At 34.0% G+C, this 18335-nt stretch overlaps 1 protein-coding gene across 9 annotated transcripts in view; it reads left to right on the top strand.

Moving 5' to 3' along the window:
* Eya4 (EYA transcriptional coactivator and phosphatase 4) overlaps positions 1–18335 on the top strand; it is a 263432-nt gene that overhangs the window by 184462 nt on the left and 60635 nt on the right. For 6 of the 9 annotated variants that reach the window (XM_078019100.1, XM_078019097.1, XM_078019102.1 and 3 more), the window contains 2 exons: positions 9092–9216; positions 17732–17824. In XM_078019100.1, the coding sequence (XP_077875226.1) occupies positions 9092–9216; positions 17732–17824 (218 nt within the window). The remainder of the gene's footprint in view (positions 1–9091; positions 9217–17731; positions 17825–18335) is intronic. The other 3 variants (XM_078019104.1, XM_078019103.1, XM_078019105.1) reach the window with 1 other exon arrangement.

The following is an 18335-nucleotide window of genomic DNA, read 5'->3' as shown; positions in this document are numbered from 1 at the left end:
AGCATACACTATTTCTAGTCCTATTCATTAGCATACACTAAATACACTGCACTATTCTAAAGTAGGGGGGAAAGCAATGAGCAAAATAGAAAGCAATCCCTGCTCTAATAGAGCTGTATACTTTAATTACTTGAGAGTGAAGCAGATGCTTTACTTTTCAGCTGAAGTTTTTGTTGCACAGAAAAGGTTGTTAGTAGCAAATCATATACCAGAACTCCTGTCTTAAATTCATTCCCCTGGTCAAAAATGCAAATTTGCTAATTAAATGGACTGAAAATGCCGGGAATAAACCATACATCCGTACTGCCTAATTTATGCAAAGAAGAAAAGCTGGCATGAGAGTATCTTTGAGAGTCTAGGATGCTTTTGCATTTCTTGGGTCATGAACAACTAACTGATGGAGTCAGTCTAGTCTATAAATAAACAGGGCCATGACTCATTACCAGGATCTGTGCAGAATGATTCATGGTTTCTGAGTCAGAGTAAATTCTAAAGTTCACAAATGTACATCTTGCCCTTCCTTAGTTTGAAGAAGATATGTCATGCTAATAGAAATACATTGCACCTATACTGCAGAAAAAAATATACATAAAGGATCAATACACTATTTGCATGTATCCTTCAAATTCTTTCATTTGTTTTTGTAAGTGAGTTTTTATATCTGTGGAAAAATTCACTTTTTTATATTGTCCAGACAGATGCTAGTATTTACATGGTCTGATGACATGAAGATCATTAAAAAGGGGTGGAAATAGATACCTTGGGAGGGAAAGAGGATCAACTTTAAGTATCATAACGATCAAGGTAGATTTAGCAGAGTAGATGCTAAGTTTTTGAATAATATTCTCAAAGTGTTTTATTGCAGAGATATGGTTTTGCAACGTGGAAGAATTAAAATCACTTAAAAATTAGAAACAAACAACGTGTAATATAACCTGGGCTCTGGCATCATAGATGAATGAGTGCAAATTCTCTAGTGTTGCTATCATTCTGTATGTCCTCTCTGAGACTCAGTTTCTTCATCTAGAAAAGGCTGAAAATAATGTATATATCAGTGGGTCATTTTGAAATGAAAGGAGATAATATATGTATGAAGTACCAAGCATAGAATGTACCATGCAAAATGTACTCAGGAAAAATTAGTGCCCGTTAATCATTTTATTCCATTTTATTAAACCTAAGGTAAACTTCACATTTTATATATTTTGTGTAAATTGAACTTCAAAAGTATCTGAAGTTTCATGATTAAATTAATTACACAGCATACTTAAGGAAGTCCAGAAATATTCTTACTGTATATACATTTCTGTTCTCTTAAGGATCTTCTAGTTGTAAGAAACACTAACCCACTAGAACAAATTTGAGCAAAAAAGGCTAAAGTGTAAAGAACCAAATAATTGCATTTCGGTTTCCTGTGCACTGGAATGTAACATGCTAAGGCTATGTTTATTTTGCTGGAGATCTTTTTGTTTTGCTGAAGTAACATTTTCTATTTCCTCTTCATTCCTCTCTGTGGTGTGTGCTCCATTCTTTCATTCCTGACTGATTTTCCTGGCTTACTCATTTTGCACGTGGTCCAAGTTGGCCAGGAGCCCCTACACTACTTTGGGGCTTCAGTGATACCATTGACCAGAGGCCTCCCCTAGGATCTTTTATTTGAATCCATCAAAATTCAGCTAATCCAGCCAGAAACTTTCTGAGTCTCTAAAAGTTCACATTGCTTCGTGTGTTCCTCTCAGTGGACAGTTACTGTTTTAAACCTTAAGTTTCTATGCACAGCCTCTGCCTATTCAACTTAGATTGTCAGCTCTTTGAGGGTAGGTAGATCGTGTTTGCTTCACTCAGTAATCCCAACACCTGTGACAGAGCTTCCCATGTAGTGAGCAATCATTAACTTGATCCATTAAATTCTATATCTTAGGACTGGGGTTGTGACTCAAGAGCACTTGCCTAGCACGCGTGAGACACTGGGTTTGATTCTCAGCACTGCATATAAATAAATAAAATAAAGGTCCATCAACAACTTAAAAAATACTCTAAGTAAATTCGTTGTCTTTGGGCTGAGTAGGTCCTGTGGGAGATAATGAAATCATTGTTCACTGTAATGAAGTCTGTTAACAGATACTACTTTTTCAGGTCTTATGGTTTTTGACATCATCCTTATTTTTGAATTTCATATATGTTTTTCTTCTCTTTTCACTGAAGTTGGTAAATCTTGTGATTCCTGACTACCATTAAAACTCATTTCCTACTTTAAAACATCTTAAATTTACCTTGTTTACACTTGATTTCACAGCTTTGTCTAAGATAGCTATGTATGACTCATCATATTATTCATCCAACCATCCGTCCATTCATTCATCAAGTATCTGTTGAGAAACTACTGTATTCCAGATACCCGTTCAGACATTCAGAATTCTTTTGTGAATAAAACTGAGAAAAATTCCTGGCTTTGTGTGATCATTTCTCTTGAACTTGAGCAATTTCCTTTAACATTCTTGGATTGGCTCTTCAGGTCATTAAAAAAAAAAAAATCTTTTTTTACTTTCATTTTTGAGGGATATCTTTCCCTGATATAAACTTCTAAGGTGACATATTTTCTTCCTCCCATCTTGATCCCATTGTTTTCTGGCTTGCATTATTTCTCACCCAAAAAAAAAAAAAAAAAAAAGTCTGTGAACTATTTATTTGATTGTTTTTATTTTATTTTTAATTTTTAGTCTTTATCACTGGCTTTGAATGATGTATTTTGTGATGTACCCGAGTTTGCATTTCATGTGAGTAGAGGCACACGTGCACACATATATAGTGTATCCTGCTTCAGTGGTGTATGTCAACATATTTGTAAAGTGTTCAACCTCATTTCTTTAAATATATTTTTTCGGCAGCTCTCTTCTTCTCTCTTTCTGGTACTTCAGTTGCACACAGGTGAAGTTTCTTGATATTATTCCCAGGCACACAAAAGTTCTGTAAATTCATTGTTTTTTTTTTTTTGTTTTTTTTTTTTTTTTGTGGTGGTGGTGGTGTGGGTGCCAGGAATTGAATTCAGGGGCACTCAACCCCTGAGCCACATCCCCAGCTCTATTTTGATTTTTTTTTTTTTTTTATTTAAAGACAGGATCTCAACTGAGTTGCTTAGCACCTCAATTTGCTGAGGCTGACTCGCAATCCTTCTGCCTCAGCTTCCTGAGTCGCTGGGATTACAGGTGTGCACCACTTGCCTGGCTGTTCATTGTATTCTTAGGTTGAATAATATTTTCTTGTGTTTTATCTTCAAGGTCACTTGTCTTTCTTTTTTTTAATAATCTATTGTTAATTCTCTCCAGTAAAAGATTTCTTGTTGAAACTTTCGATTCAACTTTTCAGTTTATTGATATCTTACTTTTCCCTTCTATGTCCATACTTGCTTTTCACTTTTTAACTGTATTTAATATTTTTATCTTTATGTCATTGTCTGCTAATTCCATCAGCTTTGCTATTTATGAATTTGTTTTGTTTTTTATTTTCTGATGTTATCTGCTTAATGGATTGTATTTCTGGCTTCTTTACATGCCTAATAATTTTTAATTGGATAATAAGAGATTTTACAGTACTGAGTGCTTGATTTTTTTGTCTCTTTGAAAAAGTGTTCTCCTTGTTCTGGTAGACCATTAACTTGCTTATAGATCAGCTTGGCTTTATTGAGAGTTGTTTGTAAACTTTGTTCAGGAGTCTGGATTTCACTGGAGCCAAAAACTGAAGCTGAGCTCTTATGGGATTTTCCAATGAGAGCCAACGTCACTGAGACTCTGTGTGATTTCTCAGAATTGTTCTGCTTACCAGGTCCCTGATGGTTCATTACCTGGCCTCATAGAATCTTACCCTCAACGGCACCACTTAATATTCAGTAGAATCTCCAGGACATTCTGCACAGACTTCTGCAACTCCTTAGAGCAGGTCCCAACCACAATTTTTTTTTTTCATCTCACAAATTCTAGCTTCCTCATCCTCTCAAATTCCAAGTATCCATTGCATCAGTTCAGAAGAGAGTTATGTGCTTATGTTGAGGTGCAGTTAATGACTCTAGTGAAAATACAGTTCAATAATTGTAGGGCTGTGCATGGGGTGTCCCCAAGATCACCCTTAGCTATGTTAATTGACTAAAAGAACTCACAGAGCTCAGAAAAACTGTTAGGGTACAAATAATATTTTTTTTCAGTACACAGGGCAGAGTCTAGGGGAAGCCAGGAGTTCATTTCCAATTGTATTTTCCCAGTAGATGTGTAGAAACAGTGTTTACCTCCCCCAGCACCTTGAGGCGACAATACTTAACTCTGTATCTAGGCATGGAGGCTCATCTATGCCCCATGGGATAACTCCAAGACCTGGACCATATTCAGGTCGCCATTTACTATTTTTTACTCTCTACTAGGAATGAGTCCCCCGCCCCCACTTCTCCCTCTCTCTTTGATTAGGTACTAGTTATTTATTTAACCAAAGGGTGCTCTAACCTCTGAACTCCATTCCCAGACCTTTTTAATTTTATTTTGAGACAAGGTCTCTCTCTAAGTTCCCAGGCACTGGCCCCAAATTTGCCATTCTCCTGCTTCAGCCTCCCCAGAAGCTGGGGTTGCAGGCATGCACCACTGTACCGGTCATTTTCTGCTGCTTATGTTTCAGGATATTTATAGTATTCTGAACGTTATATATTTGAGTGTACACACACACACACACACACACACACACACACACACACACACACTGTAGAGACTAAAGTGTAGCATTTCTGTTTTGTTTTGTTTATTTTCCCAATAGGAAAGTTCTGCCTGACACTTGAGTGTCTGACCGTTCAGTGCTTCTTAAAGATGAATAACCACTATTTTGAAATTTCAGTATTTGAAGAGGCATTTGCTGAAGTTTCAGATATTTTTAGTTCATGTTTTATTTAGTAATGGCAAAGTCCTTATGTATGTAACTTTGATAAATTTATTTACAAGTTTTGGTAATATTAGAGTTTTTTGATAGATTTCTTAAAATTCTCTATGTAAACAATTATGTCATGTGAATTATAGTTTTATCTTTCTAAACTCTACACTCCTACTCTTCACCATTTTATTTATTTATTTTTGTCTTGTGTTGGCCAAGATTGCTAGTAAAATGTGCTGAAGAGAGAAAAGCAGACATCTTTGCCTCATTGCTGAAAGAATTTAATATTTCATCATTAAATATGATATAAACTGAAGATATTTAATAAACAGTTCTTATCAGATGAAGGGAAAATGCTTCATTTCCTAGGTTGCCAAGAACTTAGACACAAATGGATGATGAATATTGTCAAGTAATTTTTGTATGCATGAAATAATATTCTGTTAATATATTGAATTACATTGATTTCCAAATGTTAAATCAGCTTTGCATTCCTGGGATGAATCACACATGGTCATGATGTGTTTATCTTTTCACTGTTGGATTGGATGTGATGCTTGGTTCCATATTTTTCATCTTTGTTTATAAGTAATATGGATCCATAACTTTCTTCTTGAGATTATCTTTGTCAGATTCTGGGTCAGGGTCATTCTGGTCTACTACAATAGTAAAAAACATTCTCTCTTGTTTTTGTCCAATAGAAATTGTAAAAGATTGTTAATATTTTTTTCTTAAAATGTTTGCTAGCATTCACTAAGGAAATCATATTGCTCTAGAGTTTTCTTTTCTGAAAGTGATAATTCAGTTTCTTCAGTTGATCGTTTATATTTCAGTTGTTCGTGTGTCTGTGTGTGTGTGTGTGTGTGTGTGTGTGTGTGTGTGTGTGTGTGTATTGCTAAGAGTGGAACTCAATGCCTCACACATGCTCTGGATTTTCAGTTTTTTAATTGGTGTCAGGTTTTATAACACTGTCTTTCAAGAAAGTCACCAACTTTGTCCATTGTTAAATTCACTGGTATAATATTTCTATATCCTTTTAATGTCATTAGTATCTCTAATGATCATTTTCTGGATTTGTAAATTTTATGCTTTTTTCATGTATTTCTTCCCTACAAATTTTTATGTTTATAAAAATAAAAAGAATAAAAATCTACTTACTTCCTCTTTGATTTGTTTTTCTTTCTCTAGTTTCTTAAGGTAGAAATTTAGATCACATACTTCTAAAACTTTGTCCTTTTTAATATACATTTCTCACTAACTACTACTTTATATACCACAGGTTTTAAGTTTTCATTATTGTTTTGTCCTAATTATTTTTTATATTTGTTTTCGGATTCTTCTATGACTTAGAGATTACTTAGATATGGTGTTTCAATTTCAAATGTTAGGGATTTTTTATATATATTTTATTACCTTTACTTTCTAAATTAATTCATTGTGATCAGATATCATTCTTTATAAGATTTCAATGTTAAAACTTACTGGTATAGTCTTTTGTGTCCATTTCAGGTATGCTTGAAACTAGCCTATTTTCTACAATCCTGGTTGTTAGCATCCTAAAGCAAACTGGTAATTAGGTCACACTGGTAATAATGCTATTCAAATCTTTTGTATGCATTTTAAACTTATTTTTTGTCTATTTTTTTCTGTTGGTTATTTATTAAAAGTGTATTATAAAAGCTTCAGCCATGGTGGGCACAGTGGTGCATGTCTGTGATCCCACTGGTTCTGGACACAGGAGAATTGCAAGTTCAAAGCCAGCCTCAGCAACTTAGGCAGACTCTGTCTCAAAATAAAAGGGCTGAGGATGTAGCTCAGTGATTAAGTGCCCCTGGGCTCATCCTTGCTACCAAAAATAAATTAATAAAAGCAAGCTCAAACTATGATTATGGACTTGCCTGTTTCATCTTTTAGTTATGTCAGTTTCTCCTTTAGGGTAATTTGAAGTTCTGCTTATAGGTACCTGCACAGTTTGGATGGTCCAGTTTTCCTGAGAAACTTTTTTGGTTTTCATCATTTTTTAATGTCTCTCTATCATCTTGAAACCTGTTTGTGTGATAACATTATAGCCTAAACATCTCTCTGTTGTTAATTTTCATTTGCATGGTATATAATTTGCCTTTATTCCCCTTTACTCTCAACTTACTTGGGCCTTCTCACTCTTAGAGTTCCTAGGAAGCAAACTCTGACATGGAGATTTCATGCACAGGATGTATTTGGGATGTGCTTTCAGTATCAATACCTTTGGGGAGAAGGAAGGAAGCAGAGTTGGACTAAGAGACTTTGGTTGTTCAATTGCAACAAAGGCTCAGCTGGTTTTATGGGTGCCCTAGACTAGGATGCACCTTGGATCAGGGGAAAGTGTTTATACTCCTACATTGACCTGGCTGACCCCAGAAGGGATGTGATCTTGGGCACAATTAATCTGTTGTTGAAGCAAGTCCTGGAAAGGAACTCAGTTGAGAGCTATCAGTTGGCAACACTCCCAGCAGCTATAGGAATGAGTTCTTCAGGCCTAGATCTGAATGTGTGGGTGGTGCTCTGTGTCATTACAGTGTATATTGAAAATGCTTCTTGTAACTCTCCTATAGCTGAGTGTCAGTTGTGTAGTACAAGATGATGACCTTGGCTTTCTGTTGGAGTGTTTAATCCCTTGAAACTTAGTGTAATCATCAATGGGGTTAGGTGGGTGTGCCATTTTTCTGTGTATTTTCCATTTTTCTCATATGCTATTTCTTCCTCTTTTCCTGACTTCATTGATATCAGTCATTTCTTTATGTTTTTATTTTAATTGACTTAATGGCTTTTTATTATATTTATTGATATTTTTCTTATTAATATTTAATGACAGGAGTTACATTATGTACCCTAAACTTACTGTTTATCCAAGTTTAATATAATGCTTAAAGCCAAATGGAGAAACCTTAGAAAATACAACTTCATTCACTTGACCATATTTTGTGTTGTTATCATTTATTTTACTTCTACAGAATATTATAAATCTCACAATATAGTGTCATATTTTTGCTTCAAAGATGGAAGCATATTTTTGCTTCAAAAAGCTGTCTTTAATTATTTAAGAGGAGCATAGAAGATAATCTTTGACATTTACCTGCATTCTTACATTTATGTTACTCTTCATTCCCTCCTGCACATCTGAGATTTCATTTGGTTTCTTTCTTTCAGCTGAAATCACACCATAGTATTTTTTTTCCTTTTTAATTCAGATCATAGATGAAAAAAATTATTCTCAATTTTTGTTTCTCTATGCTTCCTTTCTTTCATAAAAGCATGTTTGGCTTCTTTGGACCACTGAGCAATAATTTTTTTCTAGCTTCCTTTTTAGAAGAGGGTTATCATTTTTAAGAATCCTAGTTTTGGGCTGGGTATGTGGCTCAAGCGGTAGCACACTCGCCTGGCATGCATGCAGCCTGGGTTCGATCCTCAGCACCACATACAAACAAAGATGTTGTGTCCACCGAAAACTAATAAATATTTTTAAAAAATCCTTTCTCTCTCTCTCTCTCTCTCTCTCTCTCTCTCTCTCTCTCTCTCTCTCTCATCTCTCTTTCTCTTTAAAAAAAAGAATCCCAGTTTTATTTAGGGTCTCAATTCTAGCACATTCTCTGAAACAAACATATGTCAAAGTTTCCTGTTCCTGGATGGATATTAGAAGTGTTACAACTCCAGCTCTCAGGCCTCTGGCTCATTTTTCAGCCACCTAGGTCAACGAGGTTAGCTAGAAGCTTCTGTTCTGGTTTTGAGTTCCCAGTTTATTTCTGGTTACTGAATTCTTCCTCAATGGTGACAGGGTATGCCAAATTATGGAAATTGACTGTTTTCACTGTTTCTTCATATTTATATCAGAGGTGAACAATTTAGGAAGGTAGATGTTCATATCAACTGCTAAGATGAAAGAGTCTGCTTTTTTTCTTCATAATGTGGAATATTTCTAGGATTACAAATAACAATCAAATTATAAGAACTAAATCACTGTGGAAGCTTTTCTTATTCATTTATTTATTTTTAATAGACTGTATATTCACCTGGTTAACAAAGAGGTTTCAGCTATTGGCTTTATTTATTGTGAGATCACACATGTACTAAATGGAATCATGTATATAATTTAGTAAAAAAATAATTTTTGAAGTTTCAACTTTTGCTCTGTTGCTTCCTGCTCCAACAGGTCTATGGAAATGCAGGACCTAGCAAGTCCTCATACTCTTGTTGGACCTAGTGATACTGCTGGTAGCTCCAAACTGGATAAATCCAATCTCAGTAGCACATCAGTCACTACGAATGGAACTGGAGGTAAGTGTATCACCCCAGAGATACCCAGAATCATATCTCATTGTTTGCTTTAATTTTACATTAGGATTCCACTAATAAATGATTATCTTATTATCAGTATCAGTTCAGCATTATATCCTAGGAATATAGAGTTAGTATATCATTTATCATTCTGTTGATTTTCTTGAAATATATGTTCTTCCTCCATAGTGGAAACATTCAGAGAGAACAGATAGTCCTGAGCAACATTTTGAGGGCCTACAGAAGGTTTTCTTTTTGTGTTTTCACTTATTCCTTATAAATATTCCAAATAATTTAAAAGTTTTTATCAAAAGATTTGAACTCTGTTAGTACAAATACACACAGACACACACACACACACACACACCACTTATGCCACTTTTGCGTTTTATTTTGATTTAAAAGAGATTACCCAAAATTTTTCATAGAGAATGTTTTTTTCTTAAAAATGATCTTGGAAATACAAAAATATGCATATCTGCTGTATTTTCTTTTCAAAGAGAATAATACCATAATACTTAGCACTTCTTTAAAAAAGGATTGTATTTTTACAATTTCCTTGTTTATAGTGTTTATTTGTATTTTTTCTAGATACTTTCTCATTTCATTAGGCCATAATTATTCCACAACAACAGCTAGTCTGTCTAAAATCCTGGTTTTTTAAACATAATTTTTTTATAGAATGTATTCAACTTGTCAGAACATATGATCCAATTCTTGTACTAGCATATGTATATATTGACTATATACATACATACACTCTCATAAATATAAGTTGCATTTCAATTATTCACAACCATTTTAATATCTTGTAAATCTAGTCTCATTAATAAAGTAAAATTTATATGAATTTTGGTTTAGTTTGTAAACTATTCTTATTATCAGATATCAGCATTTGCCACATCATATTTTCTTTTAAATTTTGAATAAATATCTATAAAATTGCTACACTTCTTCCCATTTAATATAACTGTGCAGTCTAAATTGTTCTTTGTCAAGTTGTGTGCATTGCAACTTACCTGTACTTAATAATGTTTTATACCAAACCCTTTGTAGATTAACATTCTCCTTGTTTATAGTGTTTATTTGTCTCTAAACATGCATCTGTAATTTCAGCTAATTAATTATGGGATTGCAAATATATAAGAATATTTAGCGATGACTAGAGTACGAACATTTACATTTAAACTTGAAATAGGATACTAATAAAATTGAAAAATCCTCTGAAATCAGACTTTGAAGTTCACAAATCGTCCTGTACAATATTTACTGAACTAAAACAGATCTGGGTACACTAAAGTGCAGAAGTCATACAGTGCAGTGCTAATTTAGCTAAAGGTCAGAAACCAGCACAGACATTGAAGATTACTCATGTACACTGAGCAGGCGTTCAGACAATGAACTCTTATACTGTTCCTGTTCTCAGGGGACAACATGACTGTTTTAAATACAGCAGACTGGTTACTGAGTTGCAACACCCCCTCTTCTGCAACAAGTATGGGAGACGATGGTACACTGCATGCGTTTGGGTGTGTGTATTTGCCCTTCTGGTTTGCTGTCTGTTGCTCTTTCTGTGTTTGCCCCTCTTCTTGGGGTTCAGTATGTAAAAAGGAGAAAAGTGAACAAGTCTTTAGTTGTTTATGGTAACAATGGGCTGTGGTTTTCTTATCAACTGATGCTCTAATCTTACATTCTAAAGAATGTAAGAATGTAAGATTAAATGTAAAGAATGTTAGTGGGGTTTTTTTTCCTGATATTTTTCATAATTTGGCACGAAAAGGTACATACATGGACCACACATGGTTTTTCTAATGACTAAAAAATTTACTATGTGGTTAATTTGACCCAGCGACAGGCATGTTGATCAGAGCAAGTTGAAGGAGTAAACATATATAAAAATTTAGTTACCTAATAACCCATAGATTTTTAGATTTAAATTAAATTCTTTACATGGCAAAAAGATAGTAGCTACTTTTCAGACTTTGATAAATATTTCAAAGTCAATAGTCAATATCATATTACATTCAAAAGTTCCAGTGATGAAACTATGTTTTAAATTTTTTTAAATATTGTTTAGTTTTCAGTGGATCTTTATTTTATTTATTTATATGTGGTGCTAAGAATCAAACTCAGTGTCTCACACGTGCTAGGCAAGCCCTCTGCTACTGAGCCACAACCCCAGCCCCTATATGTTTAAAATTATAATAGTCTCTTGAAATGTCTTGATCTATAGATATTTATATTCATGCACACACAAATTTTTTCCCATATCAAATATTAATATACTACCAAAATGTAAATATTTAAACCATCACAATACTGCAGAAACACTCATTTTTGGCTTAAAAAAAAGAGCTAATATTTATTGGAAAGATGCATTAAAAGCAAGTACTTAAAATAGGCACAGTTTGGCTGGCCTTGCTCTCAGATCAAATTAAAACATCATCACCATATAAATATCACTCCACTATGTGCATTGTTTATATTTTTTTGGTTTTAGTTTCAAATATTTCTCATTTTCACATTTGGAATACACTTTTCATACTTAAAAATATGTTGCCAGGATTCAGTTTTTCTTAATTCTAATGCAAAAGTCCCTTTTGGAAAAGATCAAGATAGTAAATGTGTCTGGCTTTATAGAACACACAGTCTCTGTTTCAGCTCTCAGCTCTGCATTGAAGTGCAAAGGTAGCTATAAGCAGGGTAAAAATGAATGGCCATGGCCATGTTCCAATAGACTTTTATTTATAGACCACCAAATTTTAAAAATTTAAATTTCATATAATTTTCTTGTGTTATGATATATTCTCATTTTGCCAGTTTTTTTTATCTTTTTTTTTTTTTTTGGTGGGGGGATACTACAGATTGAACCCAGGGGTGCCTAAACCTGAGCCTATCAGCAGCCCTTTTTACATATTTTATTTAGAGACAGGATCTCACTGAGTTGCTCAAGGCCTTACTAAGCTGCTGAGGCTGGCTTTGAACTCACAATCCTCTTGCCTCAGCCTCCCAAGCTGCCAGAATTACAGGCATGCACCACTAGTGCTCAGCTCACTTTGCTAATTTTTTAGACAAGCATATGTTAAAAAAAATTATGGCTCACTGACTGTTCTGAAGTAGTGTTAATGTATTACAATAATGTATATGTCCAACAATATTTAGGAATTTTCATCTCACCTCAATCAGAAACATTTATCTAAGTGTAAACCATCAAGTTTTCTCGATTCTTAGGGTAAATGTTATGTCTTATATGGCCATGTGGAAGGAAAAGGACTTATGTGTCAGGAGCACCATGGATCTAGATGTTAGCACTACTCTTACTGGCTGTGTCACCTTGAACAAGTTAGTTAACCTCTTTGAGCATGAGTTTTTTCCTCTAAAAAAAGGAAGTCTATAACATATAATGGCAAAGCATTTTGTAATTAGATAATGTATACAAATTGCTTGGCAATAAATACTGCTACATCTTTCTTTCTATAATTAATTATATAATGAATAAGCAAGTTTTTTAAGGAAAATAAAAATTTGCATTGTATTTAAAGAACTTTCAATATTTGGTCAGATAAACATTTTTGTTCAATAGAGAAATTTGTAAAATGGGCCCAAAAGGCAAACTTTTAACAAAGTGTTATATGTACTTCAGTTATTGGGATATAGTCTTAATGGCATACTGATACTGGAAATTTTAAGGAATTTTATTGAATTTTTAATGGCAAGTGTTATGTTACACACCACACATTGGTTATATAATCTCTTCCACAGAGAATAAACTATTTTACTTTTTTAATTCAAAGTTTTATTGTTGGAGTTAATCACTTTGTAAAATTATCCCAATAAAAAGTATAAGCTAAATAAATTTAATGGCTTTTCAAGACCTTTCTATTAACTTTGAGAATAATTTTAATTCTGTAGTTTTAATACCTATAAATAGCATCACCTTAAGATCCTACATTGGTGTTTCCTAAATACATTGAGTTATTTCTTAAAGTAATTTAAGATGTTTTATCACTTTAGTCCTAACTTCATCATTATATCTGCAGATTTATATGGGAACTAAGATTTTTCCCTTTTAAAATGAACACAATCATACCTTAGCAAACAAATGACTGGCCAGGCTTTGTGGGCCACACAAATTAGGCCATGGTGTTGTTGCACAATAGCAGCCATAGAGTGACTTAGTAGTTACAACTGACACATGACAATAATCACATGATCTGGATTTAGTCTATAAATACTAATTATTTTAAACAGTAAAAAATGGAAAATCTGATTACACATATATGTTTTTATATATAATATATGTATATTATATATGTGTATTTATATGTATTTTTTAACTATTTGACTATGTGAAAAGCACCCAAATTGCAGTTAGGCAGGGTGGGATCTGACAAGGCAAGAATTTCTTTTACTTTTTTTTTATGCCTTGGTTTTAATTATTTATTTACTTTTTATGTGGTGCTGAGGATTGAACCCAATGCCTCATGTGTATGACAAGCACTCTACCACTGAGCCACAACCGCAGCCCCAAGAATTTCTTAATGTGACAATTCTGTACAAAGTGCTGTGGCTGTGTAAAGTTGTTTTATCCTAAATTTCATGAACCATCTACTCACTTCTTTTGAGCATGGAGAAGAATAAAGCCTCAGAACTCTCCAAAGTAGGACATGAAAATCTGATTTCTACTTTTGAAATCAAAGCATTTGTTGTGTGGGTTTTAATTTTGTTGAAAGTGTGGTCCTTTTCTCCTATTCAAGGTTTTTGCTTCTATTTTATAGTATGTAGTGATTTTTAATAATGACCTGAAAAGTGAGTAGAAAGACCTGTTTAAACTCTATATTAATTTGAGACAAACAAGATATAGTTGTATATTTTACTGAATATACACTGAATGAGGATTTTTTCGCAAGTTTTAGGAGAGACATAAAAAAAGCTAGATTTGTTTTATTAATGAACATGTTTCTAACACTGCCTTGCACATATTTAATTTTAAAAAGTTTTCTGCCACTAGGAAAAAATATAGTATATCTAATTTAAACTGCAGAAACAAAAGAAAATAAGATACAGTTCAAATATTTTTGGAACCTTAGGGAAAATGATTTCTGTTTTTCAAGCTTTATAATTATTACATAATGTATACTTTGTAACTATTATCTTTTTATGGATATCAATATAACCCTCCTTCTTACTCTAATATCTGTTTAATCACTCAATATAAGTAAAAGTACTGATTTCACTTCTCTGAGTTTTCTATTGTTAAGAGATTCTAATTATTTGTTATTACCCAATATTACACCCTTTCTTTTAAAAAAATAAAAGAAAAATATCTGTGCATTTCATTTGGAGCTCAGGAGATATGTGTTAATGTCCACTTAACGTGGAAATGATGTTTACCTGTACAGTGCAATTTATTTCTATCCCCTGTTATCTTCTGTACTATAATTACCTGCGTAGGAAAAATAATTTTACATCAGTGTCTGTCATTTTCCTCCACATGTTAGCATCTATTCTTTGACTTTTACCTTAAAATCCCTCCACTTTTGTATCCTGGACACATCTTGATATTTGTGCATCTGCAAGTACTTGCTAGGGATGCTTCTTCTCAGTAAAATGGACCACCTTTTTCTATCTTTTTTCCCTGTCCTGGAGATTGAACTCAAGGGCACTCAACCAATGAGCCACATCCCCAGCCCTATTTTATTTTGTACTTTATTCAGAGACAGGGTCTCACTGAGTTGCTTGGTGCCTGGCTTTCGCTGAGGCTGACTTTGAACACAGGATACTCCTTCCTCAGCCTCCCAACCTTCTAGAATTACAGGTGTGCATCACCTCACACGGCTCCTTTGTCTACCTTTAAGTAAATACCGACCTTTATAATTTTAATGAAAGATGTTACCAATATTAAGAATGAAATAAAAAGATCTCACCTTCTTCTTTGTCCTTGTATGATAGTTTTTCTGAAGGCTTTTGACTACCTGAAGTTTTCAAATTGAGGAGATTTATAATCACAGTCAATACTGAATTTTTAAAATCAAGTCTCAAAGATGCAATCAATCTAAGTAATAAAATGAATCTTGGGGTCTGATTCCTAGACTAGTTTCATCAGACTCACCTCATATTCTGCTTCATTTCCTAATGAACAAGTGAAGTAGGTTATCATTGGGAATATAATAAATCTATTTTACAGGCACTGTTTATAGGTACAGACATGTGTAAATAGGAACTTAGCCACAATTAGTTTGGAAGTCTAAGAAACTCTCGTGGTAGTTTTTCTGTCAGCTTTCAACTATGTCATAAATGTCAGAAGGAAAAGGTGGACATTATACCCTACAGAGTAACCTTTACATCTATCTGGATTATTCTCTGGATTGTCTCTATACAGATGAAAGGAATTCTTGAGTAGTTGGTACTTCCTAAAAGGCAAATGGTTTAGTGATTGGATTCTGCAAATGTACCACCTGATCTCAAATTCTAGTTCTTACCAGCCGTGTGATTGTGGACATGTTATTTAATCTTCGTGTGTCTCAATTTCCTCATCTGAAGAATGAAGATACTAATATTGTCTGTTGACTGTTGTAAAGAGTAAATAAATTAATTCCTGTAAAGCACAGGAAAAGCCCCTGGAATGTATCAAGCATCTTTTAATTGTGTGCTCTTATTATCTACTTTTTTTTTCCTTGTTGTCTTTAAAAATATGTCATGAGGAAGAAATAAAAAATGCAAGTTAGTAGCCTATTTCAGTACTTTGAAGCTTTCAATTTAAAAAAGACATTCCTAGAATGTAACCATATTCTTATAATGCTCTAAGTCTTCATGGAGAGCCACTCTCAGGAACATAAATAAGCAAGTTATTTTTCAGGCCTGAAGATAGTTCTGGTAGAAAAATTATTATTAAAATTGAATTTCTTAATTCAGATCTTATTCTAAATTCCCAAATTCAGATCATTTCTTCTGTGATGGAACTGACACAGATTCCTTAGTCACCTGAATTTTAGTTTCTTTGTGTATGAAATGGATAAAGTGATATGTAACTATCGGGTTGTTTTAAGGCTTAGCTAAATGCACATGGTCTAGTATCTAGTAAGCTCTCATTAATAATTTTATATTAATTAGAAATTTTATAGTGGTAAGCACAATTGCTAATTAGGTATAATGTAATGTGAACAACTGCAAATTACTATTGAAATGTACTAATCACTCATTCACTGGTTATCATTATGCAAATAATAAGACTCTACTCATTATTGCTATTTAAAGTTAGGTCAACCTCCAATTTTCCTTTGGTTAGGATAAGTAATCCATTTTTTACTTCCTCTTTCCAAACTGAACAATTCACCTCTGACTCTATCAGCAAATTATCATGTCATTTTTCGAACATGAATACTAAGTTAACTCAGAACTCACTGAGGATCTGTTTAAGTCTGTTCACGTGGAAAGCACATAATCATTTCTGCATGTTGTTTCATCAATCAATTGCTTTTCTAACACAGTAACATTACTGACACGGGTGTAATGTTGGTAGGTACTGTGCGACCCTGCTATTCTCTTTTGGCCTACTTAGTCATGGTTGGCTAGTCTGCAGCTTTCTTTATAGTTTACTGCTTGTTTCTAAGTTATATAACTGCACCATTCCATTTATGACCAGGAAACATAAGAAGTGACAAGCAGAAAATAAGTTTGTTTATTCTCTTACTGCTGTGATATATGCAGTAAAGCTTTGCAACCAAGGGAAAATATGGTGTGACCAAATGGGGAGAGGCTTTATCACTGCCCCACGTGCTGTGTCTCATAATGGCAATAATGTGTGCCAGGCTACATTGCTGCCACAGAGGATTTTGCCCAAATACACCTTCTCAAAGTAGAAATAACATATTACAACAGTTTTCCAGAGATAGGCTTGCTGCTGTCAAAGTCACCTCTTCTCTGCTTAGCTCTATAACACATTAAAAATTGTTACAGCATTAATAATAATAAAAAAAACCAACACTTGAAGACTCCTTGTCTTTTTTAGTCTGGAAAATTTATTGTCTCATCTGTCACCCATCAATGAATAGGCTCATGGTTTCTGGATTTGTATATGCCTCCATTGTACTCTAATGCGATTTTTATTTTTTTAAATATCTCCTTGGGAAGAATAAAATATCAACTAGTAAATCCCTCTGTTATGATTTGAATTAAATGTGCTGGTGACTGATTGGATTCTTCTGTCTGTTGACTCTATCAGAGTGTGCTTAAGTGAATTAAAAATGCAAATATATGTACTGCTGTTTCACTTTTGAAGGTTGACTGCCTTTAAAAGTCAGGCTCTGAGAACCAGCTTAGCCAGAGGATTCTAGAATAAATCCTCCATAAATGCATGCCCACTTAGAAGCTAAATTAACAAAACTCTTCTCATCAACTTCTCAAAGTTTTCTCTTGCATGCCCATGATAGCTAGCGAGATCAGTCATAGAACAGTCAGGGTCTTTGATATACATTTAGAAGTAAAACTCACATGTACTTATTCTTCTACGTAGTGTCTCTTCTTGCAGTCAAAACAGAGCCCTTGAACAGCAGTGAAACCACAAGCACGACTGGAGATGGAGCGCTTGACACTTTTACTGGGTCAGGTAAAGCCTTTAGTTCGTGTGTCCTTATGTCCACACCAGGGTCCATGCACAGCCTCCTCCTTGCGGATAGCAATGTGAACATCAAAGCTATTAGAACTTGAATCTTTATGAAGTTAGCAACAAATCCACTTTTGAGATTCATCCTAAAACTATGTATTTTTACAAATTATAGTAGGAATCATTTTGCCAGCTTTTCAGTTGTCAGTGAAGCAATCCCATGACTTTCTCATTAGAGATAAGCAGAGCTGGCTTCCTTCATCATGATTTTATGCAGTGCTTAATTAATTTAATAATTAGGTCACAACAGCCGACTTTGTTCCTTCAACTCACCCACTTAAATTACATTAAAAACTGCCTTCTATCCCCCATCCTAGATGTAAAACTATCCATTTGATTCCTTCTAAATAACCTTGCTTCCTCTCGGGGTTTAAAAAAGCCCTCCTGTGCAAGCAGCTGAGTGATAAGTATTAAAGGTTAATGGGCTTCGGGGGACACATGCTGGTTGCATTAG

Source organism: Ictidomys tridecemlineatus, chromosome 8 (genome assembly GCF_052094955.1).
Source record: "Ictidomys tridecemlineatus isolate mIctTri1 chromosome 8, mIctTri1.hap1, whole genome shotgun sequence".
Taxonomy (NCBI): domain Eukaryota; kingdom Metazoa; phylum Chordata; class Mammalia; order Rodentia; family Sciuridae; genus Ictidomys; species Ictidomys tridecemlineatus.
This window is presented reverse-complemented; position numbering and strand designations above follow the sequence as displayed.